General features: G+C 45.8%; 1 protein-coding gene and 1 long non-coding RNA gene across 3 annotated transcripts; one reads left to right on the top strand and one right to left on the bottom strand.

Annotated features, from left to right (window-relative positions):
- Positions 1-822: 822 nt before the first annotated feature.
- Positions 823-6,245, top strand: LOC123941633 (N-acetyllactosaminide beta-1,6-N-acetylglucosaminyl-transferase-like). Its single transcript, XM_046005026.1, has 2 exons — positions 823-2,097; positions 6,168-6,245. Exons 1-2 carry the CDS (start codon positions 1,182-1,184, stop codon positions 6,212-6,214), a joined length of 963 nt encoding a protein of 320 aa, XP_045860982.1. The 5' UTR covers positions 823-1,181; the 3' UTR covers positions 6,215-6,245.
- Positions 2,122-25,420, bottom strand: LOC123941634. Of its 2 annotated transcripts, XR_006818323.1 has the most exons (5): positions 25,302-25,420; positions 23,989-24,145; positions 22,704-22,849; positions 22,205-22,398; positions 2,122-4,476 (listed from the first exon to the last, which is right to left on the bottom strand). It is a non-coding gene; the product is annotated as an uncharacterized LOC123941634 (long non-coding RNA). The 2 variants fall into 2 exon arrangements; XR_006818322.1 differs by lacking the exon at positions 2,122-4,476 and having other exon boundaries at positions 21,322-22,398.
- Between the last annotated feature and the right edge of the window lie 201 nt (positions 25,421-25,621).

The raw sequence follows: 25,621 nt of genomic DNA on the forward strand, positions 1-25,621 counted from the left end.
TTAAAAAAGTCATCGTAAATAAAATACATTAATCTTTTTTTTTAAAGCAGCTGGTAGAAAAGTGAGGGGTTGAAGATGAGAAGCTTCTAAGTCAAAGAGCTTGATACCATTTACAGGTGGGGGGAAACATGGTTCCATTCCTAGGAGGTCAATAAGCCTCACTGGGCAGGTACAACACACTTCTCTAAGTACTGATGATGTTCTCTTGGTGTTTAAGACCTGTGTGCTCCCCTCCCCTCAATCTGAACAGCACTTGTGGCCAGAATTCAAGTTCTTTCCAGGGAAACTTTAAGTCCTTATGTAAATCAGGGGATGTAGCTTGGGACTAGCTTGTGTGACCCCAGCATTCTGTGACAAGCACCTCCATAGATGCCATAAAGGGAGGAGAGGGGCTCGCACCTGATCTCAAAGTCACAGGGAGCCTCGGTTGTCAGGTCCCCTGGGAGTGGGTGCCCTGTAATCTCTTGTTTTTGTAAAGGCTAGGGCGGGGCGGAAAGCATTACAAAGGAGCGGGGATGGATGCTGTTGTTTTGTTCTCTTAGATCTTATCTCTTCAGTCCCTTTTGTCGTTAGAGCATGTTTTTCATGAAAGTATTTGAGCACGGAAGCCACATTACATGCTGTGGATTGTCCTGGAAGAGCCGAGGAGCCAGGTGATTGCCAGGGGCAGCAAGAGAGGATCGCACCGCAGCCCGCCAATGACTAGCAGGAAATGGCACGCCTGCCAGAACGCATTATTTCAACTTTGGCTTTCAGGGCGCTAATTCCCTGAATGGCAATAACAAGGGGGTGGGAGGGAGAAACACGTGGGAATGGAAAGAAAAGATATTTGAGAAGCTAAATCTAAGGGGGAAAGGAGTTGCCGGAGTTTTTGGGGTGAGCAGATGCAGGCAGGGAGGCAGAGGAGGGGAAAAGGCTGGGCTTCAGGAACCTGCTGCTGGGCTTTAGACAAAGGCGGTTTGAGAAGCAGAGAACGAGGCGGGACCAGTTGCTAATATCAGCACGGGACCGAGCCAGCCAGCTGGACTCCCGGCATGAAACGGACTCAATTCCCAGCGTCTCCTTCGGGCTGCTGGGAATGACTGGAGTATGTACCAAACTAAGAACTCAGAGGAAAAAGTAAGTTTGGAGAAGGACTTCCAGATTCTGCCCGTCTTTGCAATCTTGCTCCCCTGTGAGGCATGCCTCCGATGCGTTACCTCTTTATAGTTTCTGTTTCTTGCGTGATCATTTTTATTGTGTTCTACGTGTTCAGTTTTGGGGGAGAGCAAAGCTTCCAGAGGCCGAATAATTCAGACACTTTGATCCTGACTCAGGTTTGCACATCCTTCATCAAAGGCAAAACGCCCTTCTTGTGGAGAAACAAACTGATAATGTACGAGATGTCTTCTTGCAAGGACTACCTGACCCAAAGCCACTACATCACGGCCCCTTTATCCAAGGAAGAAGCTGAATTTCCTTTGGCATATATTATGGTCATCCATCACCATTTCAATACCTTTGCAAGACTCTTCCGAGCTATTTACATGCCCCAGAATGTCTACTGTGTTCACGTGGATGAAAAGGCGACCATTGAATTCAAGGAGTCAGTAGAGCAGTTGCTGAGCTGCTTCCCAAATGCTTTCCTGGCCTCCAAGATGGAGCCTGTTGTCTACGGGGGGATCTCCAGGCTCCAGGCTGACCTGAACTGCCTCAAAGACCTCGCGGCATCCAAGGTGCCCTGGAAGTACGCCATCAACACGTGTGGGCAAGACTTCCCCCTGAAGACCAACAAGGAGATCATTCAGTATCTGAAAGGCTTTAAGGGGAAAAACATCACCCCGGGGGTGCTGCCCCCAGCTCACGCCATTGGACGGACTAAGTTCGTGCACCGGGAGCACCTGGACAAAGAACTTTCCTATGTGATCAGAACCACGGCGCTCAAGCCCCCTCCTCCCCATAACCTCACCATTTACTTTGGCTCTGCCTATGTTGCTCTGTCAAGAGAGTTCACCGACTTTGTCCTCCGTGACCCGCGGGCTGTTGACTTGCTCCACTGGTCCAAAGACACTTTCAGCCCCGATGAGCATTTCTGGGTGACGCTGAATCGGATCCCAGGTATGTGTGTTTCCATGTTTCACGTGCCCGCAGTGTGCTGTACTTGGAAAGGCTTCTCAAGAGCCGGCTCCTTTTTTGTGCACATAGAAGATGAAGAGTGAAATCCGTAGTTCTCCCTCTAATCTTTCCCATGTGCAGAACCATGGCCATGCATGGCCCAGTAAGACCCTTCCGGGGTATTGCTTTATTGCTGGTCGTGTGCTTTTGCGTTCATTTTAGTAAACCTTTACCGCGATAGGCATTCCTGTTCTCGGTCCACAGTGGTGTTCTTGCTTTCCTCCAGATTTGCCAGACTCACTCTTAACCTGGGGTCTTTGCCTCAGCCATTCTCCTTCCTAACCCCAGACCTGCACAGGCTCCCGGTCAGCCGGATGTCGCCGCTCCCAGAGGCTGAGCTGACCACCCCATCCTGTTCTTCTTTCAAAGGAATTTGGAATAATCTTTTTTTTTTTTTTAATTTGGGATGATCATATTTACTTATTTGCATGAGTTTGTTCTTGACCTTCTCTGTATTATTAGCTCCATGATGCTGGGGTCATTTTCTATCTTGTTAACTGCAGCATCCTCAATGCTTAGAACATGCAGTAAATGGTCAATAAATTTGATAAATGATTGCGTGATGAAATGAATGAATGAATGACCCAGCATAAGTCTTTACACCATAGTTGCCTCCCTTAGACCCAGTGAGGTGAGCAGTATTTGGACTCACGCATAGACTATATCACATGTGTAGAGTTTTTTTGTTTTGTTTTGTTTTTTTAACACTTTACTTCAGATCAATAATGAGATTCTAGGAACAGCTCCTTCTTCTCTCATCAAAACATATCTACCTTTACTAAAGGACCAGATCAATTATTTTTAAAAACTGCATAAACCACGATAGGATTTCTTCTGAAGGAAATCGCATGCTTTGGACTCAATGAAAAATACAAAATGGACCTCTGATGAACTCAACAGCATTATTATAGCAAGAGAAAAGCAATCATTGTTCTGGTTTTGGGGGACTGCCAACTTGGAAACACTGGTAGGTGCTCGCAGGCTGCAGGGCAGGGCCTGCTGGGCGATAAACATGCCCGCGTTCTCTGGAAAATACCGTGTTTGGTCTCTGAATCCCAGGGCGACTGGCCTAGTGAATAAGGTTTGCTCTTGTACTGGGAGCTCGGGCTCTCCTGACCTCCCTCTCGGTCTGGCCCCCTCTTTTCATCTCTTGTCTGCTGTTCAATCATTGGCATAATTTGGGAGCATTAGGTATGTCGAGGCTGATTTTCACAAATAAATATGTAGCCCCTTTCTCTTCTCACTATTCCCTTTTGATTTATAAAAAGTCGGTACTACATATGGGGTTCCCCACATATGGTTTGAGATGAGGGCATTTCATTAGCTTAACAAAAGCCGGAATCATAACTTTTTAAAGAAGAAAAACGTGCATTTGGGCTGGTGTTAAATGTCCGTGGTTACTGTGGCAGGTGTACGATCAGTCATCTCAATGTCAAATCAATAGAAGAAAACCAAGGGAAAAAAGAATCTTTCACCTTCCCCCCTTTTTTTCTTCTTCCCTTTAGTCCCCTTCTTCTCCTTTCCAGCCATAGTCAAACAGACAAGATGGGAGACCAAGATGGTTATGCAGATAAGCCCAGGAGAGGAAACTAGTTTTGCTCTAGGTTTGTGGTATATACGCTCGCTGGCTTCCGCCCTCTCGGAGGGACTGTATCACTCCTGTAAATCACATAACCTCTTGGAACGTCAAATCTCCCCAACTACCAAATGAGGGCCCAGATAAGAAGACCCCCCTTTGGCTCTACCTGTGCCTTTCCTCGCAGAAAACACAATGCCCAGCACCCCAATAACACCCGGCATGCGGCAATGAGGAATTTGTAGGAAGGCAGAAGTGCTGGTGAGTCTGGATTCTCGGTTGCCCATTAGCCTTGGCGAACACACTGCGTTTCCTTCGGAGGCGAGAGCTCCACCACGAGCATCCTTCAGGGGGAAAGTCGAGCACAGCCCAGGATCAGTAATCCTTCAGGTCTGATTCTGCAAGGGACACCTTTCAAGATAACATGACGTCTCCTGCGGTTTTGCCTCCTTTCTTAGATGCTGGATGGCATCCTGGTTCAGGGAGAAAGCAGAAGGATATCCTGCTTGAAGGTGGGGTCTTCCTGAATTACAAGTTATTTTTAAAAAAAACCAAATCATCAAATACTCTGGCGGAGGTTCGATGTCTCCATCTTCAAAAGCAATGTAAAATCCAATCACACAGTCAAGTAACTCCCAGGTTTTAAGCCTGAGCATTCCTTGTGACTTAAGCTTTAGTGTGTGAATCTGGTTCTTTGTTATCAGACAACTTGCAACGATAGCCGCTCTTTCTGTTTTCATGGTCACCTGCAAAGAGGAACAATCCTTTAGCAAGTACGATTTTGACATCAATTTTGCAAAACGTACAAGTACAGATAGTGTTGTTCCTTTCCTCCCTCAAAAGTTCCTTCCTTTCTTCCCCCTACCATCCTAAATTAAAGTGGTTGTGTTAGAAAGACCGTGCAAGGGTGCCCCAGTTTCCCCAAATCACCCACCAAAGTAACAGGACCAAGAAAATGACTAGTTCCCTCTAATGAGGTGACATCAGAAAACCAAGTGAAAATCGTTTGAAGTTGGTGAGATTCAATGGAAAGTATGTTCTCAGAGGTAGCCCGGAATCACATAGCTTCATGCCCCCCCCCCCCCCAACCATGTTCTCTTTCTAGTGAGACGCTTCAGCTTTTCCATTCTGCATTAGAATTAGAAATGGTATCGAAACAGGCCAGAAAAAGTCCCTTGGGGAAAGAGGCCCCAGTCTCGAATCCTTCAGGGGAGGCCGGGCAGAGGGGCTCTCAGTTCCACTCTGTGCGGCTCCTTTACAGAGAGACTGTCTAGACCTCTCCCTTCTGGCCACATTCCCAAAGGAAACCCTCCAGGAGCACAGATTTCAACACTTCTCTGACCGACACTACAAAACACCAGGTTCTGGTCATTCTTATAGCACGGTCTTTGGCCTACCTGCCCCACGGTGAAGAGCCAGAGGTCATTTAGATTTTTGCTTTAAATCTAGTGAAATTGATTAGGATCTGCAGAAACAGCCATTGCACTTGTTTTTTTGCAAGTCCATTCCTGTGGATGAATTGTCTTCTTTTTTTAAAAGACTTTATTTATTTATCTGATGGACAGAGATCACAAGTAGGCAGAGGCAGGCAGAGAGAGAGAGAGGGAAGCCGGCTCCCCACCGAGCAGAGAGCCCCATGCAGGGCTCGATCCCAGGACCTGGAGAGCACGACCCGAGCCGAAGGCAAAGCCCCAACCCGCTGAGCCAGGCAGGTGCCCCTGAATTGTCTTCTGATCCTGCTTCAGGAGCAGTCCATCTTCAATGGAAAGGCAAAGCTGTTACTTTTTTTCTCCCCCAGCTACTTTTTTTTTTTAACCCTCCCCCCACTATGTAAGTTTGTTCTTTTGAATTTTTGCTCTTGCATTACTCTGACCTTTCTCATGCCAGGAGGTTTTTCTTCCATAAGAATGTTTTCATTTGGCTCTCTTCCTTTTTTCCATTTTGTATACATTTTTTTTCAGAGCCCCTTCTTCAAATAAATTATCTCAACCTCAGAAGTGACTGCATGATCACATTTCCGCATTTTTCAAATCTAAAAATAGCATGTTTCCTACTTCGATTTATTTTGCTTCTTTAACTTCGAGTTGTATTTATATGTGCACATTCTTTGGGAGTGTGCTCTGACTCCTGAAGTGGCAAATGACAGAAACACAACTCAGAGTTGCTGAAATAGAAACCAGAACCCACTGGGTCACAGAACTGAGATGCTCAAAGGGCTCCAAATAAAGCTAGATTGAGAGTGGAAACATATATTCAGGACTCCTCCTTGCCAGATGGTCTCTCGGGGTGAAAAACTTTTCCTGTTTGCCCAGAGCTAAAGGGAAGTCCTAGGTATGGGACTCTGAGGGCTACCATTAGGAAAGTCCCGGTGAACTGGGACGAGCTGGTGACCTTGTCTCTTTCTCTCTCTCTCTCTCTTTGTGTTGGCGCCATTCAGACAGGTCCTCCCCACAGGGCGTCAGAGATAGCCTGAAGAATCTCTAGATACACAGTTCTGACAGCTGGCCGCCCTAGGGGACAAGAAGATCTTTTTGCTGAGAGTCCCAGAAACAGTGTAAGGCAGTCCTCAGATTGGTCCTGCTTGGTTCAAATCCCTGTGCCTAACCAAACTGAGGTGGAGGTGGGGGTGTGGGAGGTGGCGAAGAATGTTGACAGTCTTTCTTGGGTCTCTTTCCCAAGGAGGCAGGCTACGGTGGAAGGTGGTTCCTTAGGGTGACGCTGGTCAGACCACACCAAAATGGCTCCTTGTCCTGAGGGCAGAGTGTTTATGAGCATCTCCACCTGGTACCGGAAGGGCAAGATTTAGCCGAGATAAAAAACTTTAAGCCCTTGAGCAATTGTAATTAGGAGAATACGAATTAAGTTACTTTTGTGGCAGTGGCGTGAGCTCAATAAGCATATCCCTTCTGCCTCATAAAAGCATATTTTTTTAAGATTTTATTTTGGGGCTTGAACATGGGGCTTGAACCCACAACCCCGAGATCAAGAGTCACATGCCTCGAGGCGCCTGCTTGGCTCAGTCGATTGTCTGCCTTCAGCTCAGGTCATGACCTCGGGCTCCTGAGATCGAGTCCTGCATGCCCCCCGCCCAACCCTTGCTCAGCAGGGGGTCTGCTTCTCCCTCTGCCCCTCCCCACCCTGCTTGTGCTCTTCTCCCCCCAAAAAATAAATAAATGAAATCTTTAAAAAATAATAAAAGGGTCACATGCTCAACTGACTTGAGCCAGCCAGGCACCTCCCATAAAAACATTTTTAATCATGTTCCTTCGTTATGTTGAGAGAGTACTTATTTTGCAAAAGTACTTACACGTGATTTTTAATCCTTATAAGACCCCTATAAAAGGACTACCATTCCCATTTTACAGATGAGAAATGTGAAGACTAAAATATGTGACTTGTCCAAAGACAAATATTTCCTATACCTAGCAAGAAGTAAGAATAAAAAGGAGAAGTAGACTTGTGTCTACTTTTAGATTAAATTGTACCTACTTTGATGAATTCTTCCCTTAATTATTGCAAAACCTGCAAGTGATCTGAAGATGGAACTTAGCTCATCGTAGGTCTTGTTAAGTCTGTGGGATGGTTAGATGGCTGGACCCTCCGGACCATAAGAGTGTTCTCTCGTTACTTATGTCATCTGGATAGTTAGCCCATTTTCCTGGAACTCGGGCTTTTTCGTGCGAGTGGGATGCACAGGAAAAATGAGGTGACTATTTACTGAACATCGCCTTATCTTAGTTTAATCTTCTCAAGAATCTTGTCTGGTCAGCCCTTAAGCCCACATTTTACCAACAAGAAGATGGAATCAGAAGGGTTGAGTAAGGCGCCTTGGGAGCAAGTAGAAGGCACAGCAAAAGAGGGAGTGGGTACAATGAGAACCTCAAATCCTGCCCACTCAGACCTCAGCCGGTACCCTCTCACCTTGGTGTGCCCTTGAATCCCACAGCATCCTCTCTTAGCTCCGCCCCACAGGCTGGATTCCCCTTCTCTGGGCAGTTCTCACTGTCCCATCCTGTGGATCTGGCTTTCCCTGGAGCTTGGGTTCCAAGACGTAGAGGGATCCAGGTTGGAATCCTAGCTTCCCCACCTCCAGTCACGTGGCCTGATATTATAAAAAGGCATCAACTTTGAGTAGTAGAGCAAAGGTATTGAAAGCATGGAACCTGTAGCCAAATTCCCCAGATCTGAATCCCTGCTTTGCCAGTTATAAGCTGTGTGACCTCGGATAGGCTACCTGAATTTGGGGGCCTCAGTTTCCCCATCTATAAAATGGGGAAAATATATGAGGCTTAAGTGAACTGGACTAGTGCCCAGCACCTATGTTAAGTGTTAATTTTTTATTATTGTTATTAGGTCTTCATCTATAAAATGTATATTCACTTAATAAATATTTATTGAGAACCTAGATAGATACTATGCTAGGTATTAGGATATTGTAGTGAGTGAGACAGAGAAGGCCCCTAGCCTCGTGGAGCATATGTTCTATTCGTGGAACATAGACAAGAATAAGCAGACAGATAAGAACATTGCAGATTTATAGCGAGTGCTATGAAGAAAAGACAAGCTGATCCAGAAAGGGACCTGCTTAAAATGGGGCAGGGTGGGGAAGCCTTCCTGGGGAAAGGAGTCTATGAGCTGCTCCTCCTAAATGAGAACGACCCAGCCATGCCCTTGGAAAAAGGTGCCAGGCAGAGCGGCCCGGGCTTGCAAAGGTCCCGGAGGGAGCAGGAGATCTGGGTGTTTGTGAGTCAGAAAAGCAGCCACATGAGTGACGGTGAGGGCTGGAGTTGGCATGAGATGGGCCAGGCCCTCGTGTGACGGCCACGGGGATGACACGACCTGGCACCACCTTCCTAGGGTTACTGGCAGAAAAAGCGAGACGATGAGTACAAGTTCTTGGCATCGCGCTGGATACAGACTAAACAGTCAGTCAACGGAATCTGGCTGCCTGCCTCCTCTCCGCCTCTGGGGCTGCTATCTGTCTCCCCTCGTCTCTCTCCTGCAACAATCTCGTTTCTTTCTAACTACAACTGACCCACGAACGACACAGGTTTGAACCGTGTGGGCCCACTGACGCATGGACTTTTTACAATCCGTGCTGTAAACGTCTTTGCTCCTCCTTACGATTTTCTTAAAGACATTGTCTTTTGTCTGGGTGACTTTAGTGTTGGGATAGAGGGTATGATACATCTCAGATGCAAGGTATGTGTTGACTGGTTGCCATTGGTAAGGCTTCCAGTCACCAGGCTATAAGGAGTTAAGTTTTGGGAGAGTCTAAAGTTATATGTGGATTTTCTCCTGCACAAGGGGCGGGCACCCTTAACCCCTGCATTGTTCAGGGGTCAACTGTATTTTCCCTGACTCCATTCTCCACCTGCTGCAACCCATTCTCCATAGTGACAGGATGACCTTTATAAAAATTGATCATGCAATCATCTCTCTCCTTTGACGACCTTCAGCAGATGCCCATTACCTCCAACATGACATCCCAGCACTTCGCTGGGCACAGGGCACTCTTAGCCTTTCTGGCACCTTCTCTTGCTATGTACCCCATCCCGTGGGGTGTAGTCCAGCTCTACGAGATGACTTGTGAGTCCCAAATGTGCCATTCCTACTCTCTCTGCCTTGACTTATACCAACCCCCTGACAGGATGCTTTGGACTTTTCCCTCCCTCTCTCTCATTTGACTGACATATGCTTTTCTTTTAAGATTCAGCTTACAGTCACTCTAAAAAGACTTTCTTGATTCTCACTCCCATGGACTCGCTCCTCCTGTACCATACTGTACTGTTAATAGCCTTGGAATGCTGTGTTTGTGTTCCCAGTGGTCTTTAGACTGAGCTTCAAAGGTAGAACCTGCCCCTGCTAATTTTGTTTTCTTTTTTTTTTTTAAGATTTTTATTTATTTGTCAGAGAGAGAGAGAGGGAGAGAGCACGCATCGCAGGCAGAGGCGGAGAGAGAAGCAGGCTCCCTGCGAGCAAGGAGCCCGATTCGGGACTCAATTCCAGAACCCTGGGATCATGACCTGAGCCAAAGACAGTGGCCCAACCGACTGAGCCACCCAGGAGTCCCTGTTTTTTTTGTTTTTTGTTTTTTTTTAATACCTAGTGCAACCCCTGGTACATGAGCAATGCTCAATACAGTGGAGTCTCAGCTTATATTCATTTAACTCACACAAACACACCTATACGCATGCATGCGTGTGTAAATTTAAATGGTTTTGGCCATTCCACCCTGCCCTCCGTTCCACCCAGTTTGTCTGGGGTTTAGAGTGAGCTTAAGCTGGATTCTGCTTATTCCCCTGATGGGTCTTGGTTCCCATGACTCCCGAGTGTTAAAGATACCGTGTGTATCTCATAAGAGAGCTCCTCAGCTCCAACAAACTTCTTCATCTGGTGCTTGTTAGAAGAAACCGCCATGTGCACCAAGGTTGAAGGGAAATTGGTCATGTTGGAATCATGGAGACTCCCTGTCATCTTAATGTGGCACGTTCCCAAGGGATTTCTCCAGTGGAATTTTGACTATATGTTGTTTCCCCTTTATATACTGACTTTGCAACCTACAGTCCCTGTGGGATGCACATCTTTCTCTCAGTGTGTCTTGAATTTATTGAACGGCCAGTAATCAGAAAACTCAGAACAGGAATTCAGGTTGTTTTAGGGCTAATCTAGTGTTCTCTCTTCCTGCTAGAGTGAATGTATAGAATCATTCTTCTCTGAAAGTCATTTTTAGGGGCACCTGAGTGGCTCAGTCGGTTAGCGTCTGCCTTCAGCTCGGGTCATGATCCGAGCTAGGGTGCTAGGATGGAGTCAAGTGTCAGGCTCCCTGCTCAGTGGGGAGTCTGCTTCTCCCGCTCCTTCTCTCCTTCCCCCTGCTCCTCCCACCATGCTCTCTCTCTCTCTCTCTCTCTCTCTCAAATAAATAAAATAAGTAAATAATAAAAGTCATTTTTACTTAGAAAGGCGATAGGGTAAGAGCCACAGTCTTATCAAAGACTAAAGCTGGAAGTCTGAACAATACTTTGTCATGGAAATTTTTTTTCTTGAGGACTATCTAGTTTTATTTATTGATTTATTTTTAATTACATATTACAAATCTATTGATTTATTTTTAATTACAATTACAAATTACATATTTGAAGAGGTACATTGTCTTTTTAAGTTTTATTTAAATTCCAGTGGGTTAGCGTACAGTGTTACATTGGTTTCAGGTGTACAATATAGTGATTCAACACTTTCATACATCACCCGGTTCTCATCACAAGTGCCCTCCTTAATCCCCTTCCCCTTTTTCATCCATCCCCCCACCCCCCGCCCTGACTTCCCTCTGGTAACCATCTGTTTGTTCTCTAGAGCTAAGAGTCTGTTTCTTGGTTTGCCTCTCTTTTTCCCCTTTGCTCATTTGTTTTGTTTCTTAAATTCTACCTATGAGAGAAATCATATGGTATTTGTCTTCCTCTGACTTATTTCTCCTAACATAATACTCTCTAACTCCATCCATGCCATTGCAAATGGCAAGATTTTATTCTTTTTATGGCTGACTAATATTCCGTCATATATAGATACCACATCTTCTCTACCCATGCATCAGTCAGTGGACACTTGGGCTATTTCCATAATTTGGCTCTTGTAGTTGATGCTGCTATAAATATCAGGGTGCTTGTACCCCCACTGAAATAGTATTTTGTATTCTTTCAGTAAATACCTAGCAGTGCAATTGCTGGGTCAGAGGGTAGTTCTATTTTTAACTTTTTCAGCTATGATTCCAACATTATGTCAAGGCTGTCATGTGGCCAAATGGGTTAAAGGGCATTGCTTTTAGAATCCCTCTGTGAAAAACTCATATTTAGAGGGATAATTTTGTTCTTGTCTTACTCCTGGTTATTGACTATTGAGAGTTGGTTAATGGTTGATTTTAGAGTCACTCTTCTCAGAGAAATTCAGAATTAGGGAAATTGGAATTTTCAGTAAGCATCCCCCTGGAGTCTTGCTTTTTTGGCTCTTAATGTTCTCTTTCCCTTGGTGATTCTAATTCATGTCTACAGCTCATCACTGCTTGGGTACTGATGAGTCATTACCCTGCTTCGTGTTCCCCAGGTCCTCTCATACACTTCTCCCTATCTCTTGGATATCTCTTCCTGAGGCTCCCACTGAAATGCCCCGCCTTCCGCCTCCCTACTTCCCACAGACCCACTTCTCAGAATCTCTGTGACTGCCACCGCCTTTCTCTCCAGTTAACCAATGGCTTCCTGCCCCCTATCTAATCAGCACATTCTGTACATTCTGTCTGGGATGGTTTCTAGTGAGTTATCACCCTCCTTGTTCCCATCACTACCGCTATAACTCCAGCCTGTCGCACCACTCTTAACAGATTGTTAGACCCGCCCAAGTGCACTCTCCAGCCCAGGTCTCTCTCTTCAGACCATTCTAACACTCTTGACATATTTTTCTAATGAAGGCATGGCTCTAAGAATAACTTCTCAATCCCAAATGCTTTAAGGAGTTCCGAGAGCTTATTGAATTACTCTGTATAAACATCTCAATATGGCATGTTGGGTATCAGCATATTCCTAGTAAATATCACCTCATTATCACAATACCACCTCACTGTCAGTCCCCACGGCTGCTTTCCCAGAAGAAAACACTGTGCCTTGTGTTCCTGCCTTTGGCACTTTTCTTGTTCAGGTCATTCTCTCTACATGGGCCATTCTCCTTCATCTCTCACGTTTAAATAATGGTTTTAATATGTCCATAATCAATGCCTTGTCTTTTAGGAAGCCTTCCCTGATTTTTTTTTCAATTATACACGTCGTAAACCTTTGTCATAACTCTTTTATGTCATTCTATAGTCTTCTCTACATTATAATTATGAATGTGAATCTCATATTATCCTGACTGAACTGTATAATCTCTTTTGGGGTCTTTTATATTTTGGGCAGCCAGACATAGTGAGCATCCAGTGGGATAAGAATAGTTACCGAATTGGGGCACCTGGGTGGCTCAGTCGGTTAAGCGACTGCCTTCAGCTCAAGTCATGATCCCAGGGTCCTGGGATCGAGCCCCACATGGGGCTCCCTGCTTAGTGGGGATTCTGCTTCTCCCTCTCCCTCTGCTGCTCTGCCTGCTTGGGTTCTCTCGCTTTCTCTGTCAAATAAATAAAATCTTTAAAAAAAAAAGAATAGTGGGGCGCCTGGGTGGCTCAGTGGATTAAAGCCTCTGCCTTCGGCTCGGGTCATGATCCCAGGGTCCTGGGATCGAGCCCTGTATGGGGCTCTCTGCTCTGCAGGAAGTCTGCTTCCTCCCCTCTCTCTTTCTGCTTCTCTGCCTACTTGTGATCTCTGTCTGTCAAATAAATAAATAAAATCTTAAAAAAAAGAATAATTACTGAATTGATTTAAATGGAAATAATTTTTTTATTCAAGTATAAATAACATGTAGTGTCATATTAGTTTCATGTGTACAATATTGTGATTTAACAATTCTGTCCATTGCTCAGTGCTCATCAAGGTTAAGTGTACTCTTAATCCCCTTTATCTACCAACACCCCCCCACCAAACATTCCCAGTTTGTTCTCTGTAAGAGTCTGGGTTTTTATTTGTCTCTTTTTTCTTTGTATGTTTTTTTTTTCCTTAAATTCTGCTTGTGGGTGAAATTCTATGGTATATTTGTTTCTCTGGCTGACTTATTTCACTTAACATTATACCCTAAAGGTCCACTCATACTGTCACAAATCCAAGATTTCATTCATTCATCTGGCTGAGAATATCCCATTGGGTATATATACCACACCTTTATCCATTCATCTATAGATGGACACTTGGGTTACATCTGTATGTTGGTTATTGTCAATAATGCCAGAATAAACATAGGGGTGTATATGTCTTTTCGAATTACTGTTTCTGTTTTCTATGGGTAAATACTCAGTGTGGAATTACTGGATCATATGGAGGTCTATTTTTAATTTTTTTTTTTTAAAGATTTTTTCTTTTTTTTTTTTTTGACACAGAGAGAGAGATCACAAGTAGGCAGAGGGGCAGACAGAGAGAGAGGGGGAAACAGGCTTTCTGCTGAGCAGAGAGCCCGATGCAGGGCTCGATCCCAGGACCCTGAGATCTTGACCTGAGCCAAAGGCAGAGGCTTAACCCACTGAGCCACCCAGGTGCCCCTATTTTTAATTTTTTTGAGGAACCTCCACACTGTTTTCCAGAGTGGCTGCACCAGCTTGCATTCCCACCAACAGTGTAAGTGGGTTCCCTTTCTCCACAGCCTTGGCCAACACTTGTTATTTCTTGTGTTTTATATTTTAGCCGTAATGATGGGTGTGAGGTGATATCTATCCCATTGTGGTTTTGATTTGTATTTCCCTGATGATGAGTGATGTTGAGCATCTTCTCATGTGTCTGTTGTTGATCCTGTATTTTTTCTTTGGATAAATGTCTATTCATTTCCTCTGCCTATTTTTTAATTGGATTAGGGTTTTTTTGGTGTTCAGTTTACATGTTCTTTGTATACTTTGGATATTAACCCTTAATAGATCATTTGCAAATATCTTCTCCATTCAGTAGGGTGTCTTTTGCTGCTTTCCTGCACTGTGCCAGATTATTTTGGTGTAGTCCCAATCAATCAAGTTTGCTTGTTTCCCTTGTTTGAGGAGACGTAGCTAGAAAAAAAAAGTGTTTCTATAGCTGATGTCTAAGAAGTTACTCTATATGTATTATTCTAGGAATTTTACCATTTCAGCTCTCACATTTAGGTCGATAATCCATTTTGAGTTTATTTTTGTATCTGGTGTAAGAAAGCCAGTTTCCTTCTTTTGCATGTAACTGTCCAGTGTTCCTCACTGCTTGTTGAAGAGACTGCCTTTTCCCCCACTGTATATTGTTGCCTCCTTAGCCATGGATTAATTGACCATATATCTGCGGGTTTATTTCTGGGCTCTCTATTCTGTTCCATTGATCTATGTGTCTGTTTTTGTGCCAGTACCATACCGTTTTGGTTACTACAGCTTTGTAGAATATCTTGAAATCCAGGATTGTGATACCTCCGGTATTGTTCTTCCTAAATGGAAATAATTTTTAATATACCGCTCATCCCTGCCACTCAGTCAGCTGCAAATCATCGTCCCCTCGCCCTCCACCCCCATCATCATCATCACACACACACCCTAGGTTCTTTTGTCATGTTCTGAGAGATCAACTTAAGACAGCATTTTCTAGCCATGTTCAGCCTCTCTGGGACATTTCCTGAAGTCCTTTCTGCTGCTGGTCAACAGCAATGGGACTGTTCTCTCTCCTTCCATTTTTCCAAAGCATCTTGCTCGCCTTGGGAATGCTCTGAAATGCCAGGCTTATTTTGGGAACAGCATGGGCTCAAGCCAGACTGTGCTTCAATTGGAGCTAGATCTACTAGCTCTGAGTTTACCAAACTGGTGCCTTATTCTGCACCAAAGAAGTAAAAAGAACAGCCCAACAGTAGAGGCCCCTGCCTTAAAGACCAGATCTGGGTTTTCATAAAGCTGCTTAAAAAAAAAAAAAAAAAAAAAAAAGATTTATTTATTTGAGAAAGAGAGAGAGGGAGGGAGGGAGAGAGCACACTGTGGGGAAGGCCAGAGAGAGTCTTAAGCAGACTCCTGGCTGAACCTGGAGCCCAATGCAGGGCTCGATCCCTAGACCCTAAGATCAAAACCTGAACCAAAACCAAGAGCTGAACATTCAATCAACTGTGCCACCCACGCACCCCATAAGGCTGCTTCTTTAATGGAAAAAACTCATCAGTTGGTCAAGGAAATGATCTTGCTAAGACTTTGGGTGATTTTTTTTTTTCCTCTGAGACTCAGAGTAGACAATTTGCAATCTTAGAAAGTTACATCCAAAACAGTAAATGTATTCATTACTTTCCTAACTTAACCATTTCTTGATGTGATTTCTCAATGCCTGAACTACATACAAGCCTGTCTTTCTCTCATCCTCTGACCTGCAGAGTATATGACATTCTTTCTCGAGATGCTTTTGGACAAAGCCATGAGGAGCAGGTTTTCCCCCAGAATATATTTATCCCATATCTATATCTGCCATATTTTCAGAGAACAGATGGATGAGATTCATTCCCCCATCATCTTTCTTTTCAGCCAGATTTGAAAGATAAGAACATAATTGTGAACATTTTGCAGAATAAAACTGCCATTTTTTATATAGATTTATTTATTTAAGAGAGAGAGCGCACGTGTGTGCATGTGCAGGGGAGGGGCAGAGGGAGAGGGAGAGAGAGAATCTCTACCAGACTCCTCACTGAGCATGGAGCCCAATGCAGGGCTTGATCCCACCATCCCGAGATCACGACCTGAGCCAAAACAAAGAGTCGGACACTAGATGGACTGAGCCACACAGGCACCCCAAAACTGCCTTTTTTAAAAAAATTAAGTAAGCTAAAGATACTCAGATCATCCCAATGCACTTAGCTTCCTGCCATCATAAGTCCCCTCTTCTAGACACTTCCTTTTCCCCTCACCCACTTCCTTAGCCCAATCCTCACAGGATTCCTTCTTCATGAAAATCTCTAATTCTGTCTTCAAGTCAGAGCTCCTTGGGGGTCTGCAAAAGGAAGGCCCTCCTTCCCAGGGCTCCAAATGCTCTCCCACATCCCACCTGAAAACTGCCTAGCTTAGGCCCTGAAGTCCTGATTAGGTCTCTGGTAGTCTCCTGGAGGGGCTACACACCCCCATCTGGTTTCCTTCTCTCCCAGGACTTTGGTCTGTCTGAGCTAACTGCCCTCCACCCACCTCCAAGACTTCTTGATTATATCACGGGTCAGTTATCCTACCACATTTTCCCTTGACACTTACTGAATCTAAACAAAATTTCCCAGTGCCGTTTTCCTGTAAAAACAGCCTCCTCTTTATTCTGGGCAGAATTTAGAATAATCACAGCATTTAGAGCCGAAAGAAGCCTGAGGGAGCTTCTACTTCCAGTCCTAAGGTTGTACAAATTTGGAAATTGAGAGTCAGAGAGCTCAAATGGCTGGCTGACTCTGCTGCTCCGCAAATAAGTGAACATTTTCTGGCTTTATTGCCCATTTATTGCAAACATTAAAATAAGTGTTTCCATTCATAAGACCCCCCTATTTTTCTGTTAGTCTCATCGTAACAGAAAGAAGACCTCTGATAAGTCACATGGGATGTGGAGGGGGCAGGATTTCGGAATCCATTAACACTATAATAACAGTTATTTCCTTTTGGGTTCTCCCTTCATTATGTAGGTTGTTATTAAGACATTCTTATATCCACTGGGGAACATCTGTGTAGACAGAACAATATCTGTGTGTTCTTTTTGGTCGACTGTGAAGCTGTCCCACAAACACTAATCATTTTGTCCCCATTCCTCAGTGGTTCGGGATATGTTGGGAAGGGATATATAGTTTTTATGGATTACAGTTTAGAGATTTTTGATGGTCTGCGTGCTCTCCTACACAGATCAATGGCTTAAACATTTCTTTCCCTTCCATGCTGCTGAGTTATTTTTTTTTAAAGGATTTATTAATTTGAGGGACAGGGCACATGCAAGCTCACAAGGAGGGGGAGGGGCAGACGGAAAGAATCTCCAGCAGACTGTCCACTGAAGGGAGGAGCCCAATGCGGGACTCAATCTCACGACCCGTGATCATGACCTGAGCTGAAATCTAGAGTCAGACATGTCACCAACTGAGCCACCCAGGTGCCCCTGGTATTTTTTCTTTAACCTTTCTCTTTTCTTTCTTTCCTCCCCCCACCCCCACCTTTGGGGAGAGAGAGAGAGAGAGAGAAAGAGAAAGAGAGGGGAGGGCAGAGGGGAAGAGAATCTTCATCAGGCTCCATGCGGGCAGGGTGGAGGGGGAGGTGGGGGGGCCTTGATCTTATAACCCTGAGCTTATGACCTGAGCTGAAATAAAAGTCAGACCCTGAACGGACTGGACCACCCAGATGCCCCACACACTGATCAGTTACTAAATACTCCTCAAACAAGTATGTCTCAGCTGTGAGCGGGCAGGAGTGCTGGTGCCTGGGGTCACCAGTTCATCCCGGTGTGCCCAGGACTTCCTCAGTTTTAGCTCTGAAAATCCCACATCCCCAGAAATCCCTCCATCCTGGGCAAACTGGGACAGATGGTTACCCTAAGCATTCCCCAACACATTCCTACTCACTTCCCAAAGCCCAGGTCATCTCAGGGTCAAAAATGAGCAGCCCAGATATTCACGTTCCATGGAACAACACTGATCAATAAACTGGAAACACATTACAATCAAACCACTCAGTAAGGCAGGTTCCATCATACTGAAGACCCGCTGAAGGGTAGTGATTGAAACTCACTACCGGTCACGAGGGCCTTAACCAAAGCAGACTGGGACCAAGCCTACTCTATTTATAATAATTTTTCCATTGTTTTTGAGGAGAAAGGATAAAGCTTAAGGAAGTCATTTAAAAGGATAAATTGGTACACATAAAATCGGAATCTGAACGCGCTTTAACCAGTGGGAGAATCAAATGCAAAGACCTTCGAAGAAATGCAAACACAGGACATATCCTGGAGACGAATTTGTTCCAGCATTTTAATGTCTAGCAAAGAAGAAGTGTCTGCTTTTTGGGATGGATCCAAGCCCTCTGCCCTAATAAACTGTCTCAACTCAAGTTAATGATGGGTTCTGTGGGAAAGAAGCTAGTAGGACAGTGGATTGAAGAAACTGAACAAGAGTCAAGAATTTAATAGAGCTATTAAAAGTAGAAGTTGGAGGAAGCCACTACCCATCTCTATTTTAAGACTGTTTTGTTTCCACTTATTGAAAATGTTCAAAAGATAAGGAATAGCTTCAAGATAGAGTTCTGTGGCAGCTGCTGAAAGACAAAATACTGTCTCTGGGTAGAAATACCATCCTTGCGCGTTCAGAACTATGGAGGTGGAGGAGTTGGGAGGAGTTGGGAGGTGGTTGGTGTCAGAAGGGTGGCAGAAGACGGTCCCAGATCTGGACAGACCCCGGACACGCAAGTTCCCTTCATGAATCTTCAATCTTTTCTTCTCAAAGGAGACCTTGCACAGAAGGACGGTCACCTATACTGTTCCTTGAAATTTAACAGAATATAACCGGAGATAAAAATTTCTGTTTGTGTTTTGTATTTGGCTTTCACTTTTGTTTCTGTTTGGGCAATTAGAATTAAATCTGGGCAGTTCACCCCAGAAGGGAAAGAACTTTGCTTCCCGAAGAATACTACTTCTAGGGAAGTAGGAAAAGGCTTGTGACCCCAGAAGAATGTGGTGGTGCTGTGTGGCATAGCAGAAGAAGGTGCCGAAGAAATCTTTTAACCGGATTTACTCCTTTTTTAAAAATTGGGAAACTAAGACAAAGTGATCTCAAGAGACTTTTTCAGGGTCATATAGTAAGCAACAGAGCCTTGATTTTTTTTTTTTTTTTAAGATTTATTTGTGTATTTTAGAGAGAGAGAGAGAGCACAAGCGGAAGGGGCAGAGGGAAAGGGAGAGAGAATCACAAGCAGACACCACACTGAGCGTGGTGCCCGATGCGTGGCTCGATCTCATGATGCTGAGATCAGGATGTGAGCTGAAACCAAGAATTGTTGCTTAATGGACTGGGCTGTGTAGGTGCCATCCCCTCTCAAACCCTGCTCCAGGGCCTCAGTCTTCCCCACCATGCTGTGTGTTTGTCTCCATCATAACCTTTCTGTGGGGTGCCCCAGCAGGCCGGTACTCTGAGCCGTAACCATTTGGATGTGATTTGGAAAAACAGGCTAAAGAGGCTGCAGTTGGGAATGAAGGGTCACTGCCCCACCCTGAGTCAGGGGAACAGGGCAGAAGAGGCCAGTGCTGCCCATGAGAACAGTGGCCTTGAGGGCTCCTGCCTGTCTTCGGGCTCTTTTAGGGGGCAGAATGACCCCTCAAGCACAGCTGTTCTGCTTCACTAAACGTACCTGGAGGCGGACGGGACTGGTAGTTTCCTAGGTGAGACAAGTTTGCCAACAGAGAGACGACTCAGATGTGTTGAGTCATTCTTACCTGCATTCTTATTCTTATGTTGAGTCATTCAGTGTGCATTGTTCTAAGCTCTTTTTATGTCCCGACCTGTTTAAAACTCTTTAGAACCTGGGGCACCTCGATGGCTCTGTCAGTTAAACCTCTGCCTTTGGCTCAGATCATGATCCCAAGGTTCTGGGATGGAGCCACTTATCAAGCTCCCCGCCGAGCTGGGAGCCTGCTTCTCCTACCCCGCTCTGCTGCTCTGCCTGCTTGTGCGCATGCTCTCTCTCTCCTCTCTCTGTCGAACAAATAAAATCTTAAAATAGATAAATCTGTCTAGAACCCGATGGGGTCAGTCTTTTCTTAGCATCTCCCTTTTCTAGAAGGAAGAGGGACACTGAGGCATGTGACCCAGTGCCCCATGCTCTAACCCAGATGGTGTATGTAAGCAGTTTCATGCAAGTAGAAGGATGACCAACATCACTGTTTGCCCTCATTTCACGTTTCTTTATCTGCAAAGATACAGAAATTCTAGGTGATTGCAAAGACTCCAGTAATGCAAAATGTGGGCCTTGGAGGATCCGGATTGCAATCTAGAAAAGAGATCAGCAAACTACCTACAGCCCCTGGGCTAAATCTGGCCCATTTCTCTACCATCCACAAACTAAGAGTGACTTTACATTTTTAAATGATTGGGAAAAAAAAATCGAAAGAAGATGACTTGGTGACATGGAAATTATATGAACTTCAGATATCAGTGTCCATAGACGAAAATTTAGTAAGACACAGGCTCAGGCATCTGGGTGGCTCAGTGGGTTAAGCCTCTGCCTTCAGCTCAGATCATGATCTTAGGATCCTGGGATCAGCCCTGCATTGGGCTCTCTGCTCGGCAGGGAGCCTGCTTCCCTCTCTCTCTCTGCCTGCCTCTCAGCCTACTTGTGATCTCTGTCTGTCAAACAAATAAAAATAAAATCTTAAAAAAAAAAAAAAAGACACAGGCCAGTATTGTTATGGCTGTTGTCATGCTGGGGAAGCAGCACTCAGTGGTTGCATCAGAGACCAAAAGTCCCACAAGCCTAAAATATTTATTACGTGGCACTTTATAGAAAAAATGCTGATGCCTGATATAGGATCGTGTATGGTCAGCACAATTGTCTAATACTTTCAGAGAAACATTTTTTTCATAATTGGGAGTTTATTAAATAACCAAAAGCCTCCCACTTTGTACAGGAAATGGTTAATTAAAAAAAGATTCTGAAGGCGCCTGGGTGGCTCAGTGGGTTAAAGCCTCTGCCTTCAGCTCAGGTCATGATCCCACGGTCCTGGGATCAACCCCCACATCAGGCTCTCTGCTCCATGGGGAGCCTGTTTCCTCTCCCTTCCTCCCCCCACCTCTCTGCCTACTTGTGATCTCTGTCAAATAAATAAATAAAATCTTAAAAAAAGAAAAACATTTCACAAGTGACTTTTTATTTTTCAAAGATATTATTTATTTATTTGAGAGAGAGAGAGCTCAAGCAGAGGGAGACGGAGAGGGAGAAGCAGACCCCCACTGAGCAAGGAGGCCGACATGGGACTCCATTCCAGAGCCCTGGGATCATGTCCTGGGCTGAAGGCAGACACTTAACCCACTGAGCCACCCAGGCGCCCCCAATTGATGACTTTTTAAATAGCATCTGAAGCATGTATGCATAAGACAAATACATTTATATTCCTGTTGTTATTCCTAAATGTTAGCACTCTGCTTGTTTTCAAGGTCTGGTTGGCCCAATGTTTGCAGTGATCTTTACCGTTGTCAAGCCCTTTCACAGTGACCTGAACTTAGTTGATAATTTACAAATGCTGGAGGTCCTGATCGACAGTAATAAAACAGTCACCGAGCTGTATGAATGCCAGCCATCCTTTCATTGAATGATCGTGCGCCGCTCTGCTCCCGGAGTTTTTTCTGGAACCTTCCACTTCATCCTCTGTCCATCACCTCTTGCTGACAACAGGGTGTCCCTATCCCTCAGGGCTACATCCCTCCTTTAATCCGTGACTTCGTATCTGTTCAGTTCTGAGTCTGATTGTTATGATATTGTGTCGAAACTAAGAGTCCACAGGCTAAGTCTCAAGAGGGATTCAAAGTACATGACCTTCAGTGCTTAAAGCAAAGATGATACATTGGCATCCTTATGGCTAAATGCAGTCTCGGGGGGGGGGTACAATGCATGCATACACTTGTGTCTTACAAATGTGTTAGTGACTCGGTAACATTTAAAGGTTTGGGATTTTTTTATATATATAAAACTCAGCTTTCTCACTTCTCTTAAAATATCTGAGGCGCTGGAAGCCCTGGCCCTGTGACCAGCGTTAATAGCCCGTGCTGAGAGGCAGCTGCTTGCTTTAAGTGGGACCCAGGTTCTTCCCTGCGGTCCCCTCTCCCTCTCTGTCCATGACCCCTTGGCCAAGTGTTCACTGACACCCGTGAACTTACCAGCCCGGTCTCTCCCTTCCTCCACCAGCTTCACTTCCTTCTTACATTTGCCATCCTCAACACGTTCCGGTGTGTGAGTCCAGTCCGCAGCCTTGTGGTCGTTGTTGTGGTTGCTGGGAGATCGTGTTCACTTTCTGGGTCTCCTGTGCAGCCCAAGTGTTTCGGGTTGCCAGACTGACAGCGACTGGTGTAACCTTGGCGGAGATAAGGGGATTCATCAGAAAGTATCACCTTGATTCGGTAGCAAAAGTTAAGCTAGGAGGAGTGATCTGAGGTCAAGGAGAACTATGAGCACTTAGAAAGGAGTCCGACCCGGATTCTTCCCCGGCCCCTGTGACCACTGCACCAGCATTCGTGGTTACCTCTCAGGGCCCAGCTGGGGTGGACACAGAGCTCCTAGAACGTTCATGAGAACTACGGGACTGTAAGGGGGGGGGGGCGGGGGGAGTTCCCACTGTGCTCTCAGAAAGCCCCAGAGTGCCCCGCCTTTTGCTCTTACATTGAGCTGAGCTGATGGTGTGTGGCCAGCGGCTGTCCAGTGCTGTCCCCTTGTTGGTGATGTTAAAGATGATCCTGGGACAGAGCGAGGCAGGGATTGGGATACCAAATGTCCACGTGATGACAGTTTTCAGTATGTGAAGCCAGCTAGAATGAACAGAGCAGAAATAACGTACTGGTTGGAAGTTACCAGCTCAGCCCGCCCAGCGATCTGCTAGAAGAAAATGCCTGTTCGGTTGCCACAGATACCAAGCAAAACAAACCTCCCCACTGGGCTAAGCGCGTAGCAGGCATCCCATTTCCATGTCCGGTTGTTCATCTAAACAACTGTAAGTAAGGCAGGACAGACCACAGAAGGGTTTCTGGGGGTACTGGTGTTTTGAACTGTAAATCACCTTGCACCACTCCCCACCCCATTTGCGATCTGCTTGGACTAAATCCTAATTAAAGATTGGTCGAGGGGCACCTGGGTGGCTCAGTGGGTTAAAGCCTCTGCCTTCGGCTCAGGTCATGATCCCAGGGTCCTGGGATGGAGCCCTGCATCGGGCTCTCTGCTCCGCGGGGAGCCTGCTTCCTCCTCTCTCTCTCTCTGCCTGCCTCTCTACCTGCTTGTGATCTCTGTCTGTCAAATAAATAAATAAATTCTTTAAAAAAAAAAAAAAAGATTGGTCGAGTTTGCTTTGGGCGGGCATTCCAGCAGCGCTTCCGCTTGTGGGGCCAAGGCTCGGGTCAAAAAGAGGGAAGAACCCACAGAACCTGTGAGGAGAGAGAGCCCTGTGCCTCCCCTCTCTCCCCTTTGGCACTCCCCCTCCTGCTCTCCACAAGTCTGGCCAAGGATGTATTTTGCAGAAAAGGGTGTAGTTCTAACTAGAATGAGGGGAAGTGAAGGCATCCAAATGGACCATTCCATTCTTCCCTTCCTCTAGCAGTATTTCTGCTTTTTATCTGGGCCAGAGGGGGCTAGGGATGGGGAAGGGAAAGAGAGGGAATAAAATCAACCCAGTGGAAAGCCTAAACAGGATAAATGTATCTCTTTTCCGTTACTAAGAACAGAAGTCAAAATATCAGGTCATTCACATGGTTAGCAATGTCGGCTATTTTTCAAAAGAGAAGTGACAACAGTAACTGGTAATGTGTACTGAACACACGGGATCGTCCCCCCAAACCCTAAACAGAAGTCATCTCGGTTACGGTTCTTCACAACCGCGCGAAACGGGAACTGCTGTGATTTTTTTTTCCTCTCACAGATGAAGAACCCGGAGCTAAGAGAGGTTAAGTAACTTTACCCTGGTCTCGCAGCTGGTCACTGACCAGCAGGGATTAGAAGCCCAATAGCCTGGCTTTAGCATCTGGCCAAGGGAACTGCAGAGTGAAGGTTTCTGGCTTCTGTCCAGCTGAATGACCTTGGGAAAAAAATATTCTTCTTGGCTCCCATTTCCTCATCTGTAAAATAAAGGGTCGTGTTAGATGATCTTTGAGTCTGTTTCCAACTCGATACCCATCATCTCCAGGCCACTGTTGTCATTCATTAGCTCCGTGGAGTAGACTAATCCACTTTTACGTGAAAGTAAAAGGCGGGGCTCTCTGGGGCTTTCTGAGAACACGGTGGAAACTCCCCCCCCCCCCCTTACTGTCCTATAGTTCTCATGAACGTTCTAGGAGCTCTGTGTCCACCCCAGCTGGGCCCTGAGAGGTAAGTGAGAATGCTGGCGCGGTGGTCACAGGGGCCTGGGAGGAATCCCAGCCGGACTCCTTTCCAAGTGCTCATAGAATAAGGGGGGGGGGGGGGGAGTGTGGGATAGGAAGGGGGCAGGGAGAGTGCTGCATTACGCTTTCACCTGCTCCAATGGCCACCTGGTGCCCAGACAGGATGGCTAGGTGACTGTGGGCTGAGAGGGGACCAGACCACTTTTAGCGACCGCTGTGGCTGCCAGCATTGAATTTTTTTTTGTAGCGGGTCGAGTTACTTCCCCCAGGAGCTCCCTTACCACCCTCCTGTGTCTCCAGTGCTCTCCACGTTTGCTGAGTGCTCCAGGCACCCGCACAGGTGAGCTATGACAAGCCCTCTGAAATGTGACCAGACCTGCTGGGCTTCCCTTCCTGCCTCCCCTGAATTACACTGACTGGTACTTCCAGGAATTTTGCAGCAACCCCAAAAGCCTTTGTTCTTTCTTCAGAGTGAGGAAGTGGGAGAAGAGGGGGATTGGGTGGGAAGGAGACTTCTTTGATTTGTATGAACTGACCTCAGCTCTGAAGATGTCAGACTTTTTGAAAGACCACTGGCGAGTGACTCCACACACTGGAGATAACTGTCGTGTCAAGAGTTCACGTTATCTGAAGCTCTGTGTGAAAGGGGAACCAACTTTCTGGGAACAATGACTATCACCTTTCCTTTGGCGTTGCAAACTGAAAGGTGTGTTTATTTCATTTATGTCATCCACACTGACCCTTTAACGTTACAAGTCGCTGCTAGGTTCCTTCTGCCTCATCCCATGCTCCGAGAGTGTAATTCTTTTCCCCCTCTTCCCATAGCCTACACACACATGTATATGCTACGTAACACGACCAGACTGTCTGTTTTAACCCAGGGAACACCCACCTGGCCACAGACTCTTGTCGCCGTTGACAGTCTTCTGCTTACGCCTAGTACAAGTGCATTTTTTCTTACCTGTGTCTGTGTGCCCAGAGGTAGAAATAACACTGAAATGCAAAATAGGGAAGAATAAAGCCGAGGGGGCAGAAGTCCTAAATGCTGTGGTTTTGCAAGGGCTGCTAGCAGGTTGCCGGGGCGAAGCAGAAAAAGTAGAAGCGCTTCACTCTAAAAGGCGAGGAGAGAGCCGGCGGAGAGCGGGGCGATCGGAGCGGAGTACGGGGCACGGAAGGAGGGCGGGGCGAAGCGAGGGAAACTCGGCCCCCGTG

Source organism: Meles meles, chromosome 5 (assembly GCF_922984935.1).
Source record: "Meles meles chromosome 5, mMelMel3.1 paternal haplotype, whole genome shotgun sequence".
In the NCBI taxonomy this organism is placed as follows: domain Eukaryota; kingdom Metazoa; phylum Chordata; class Mammalia; order Carnivora; family Mustelidae; genus Meles; species Meles meles.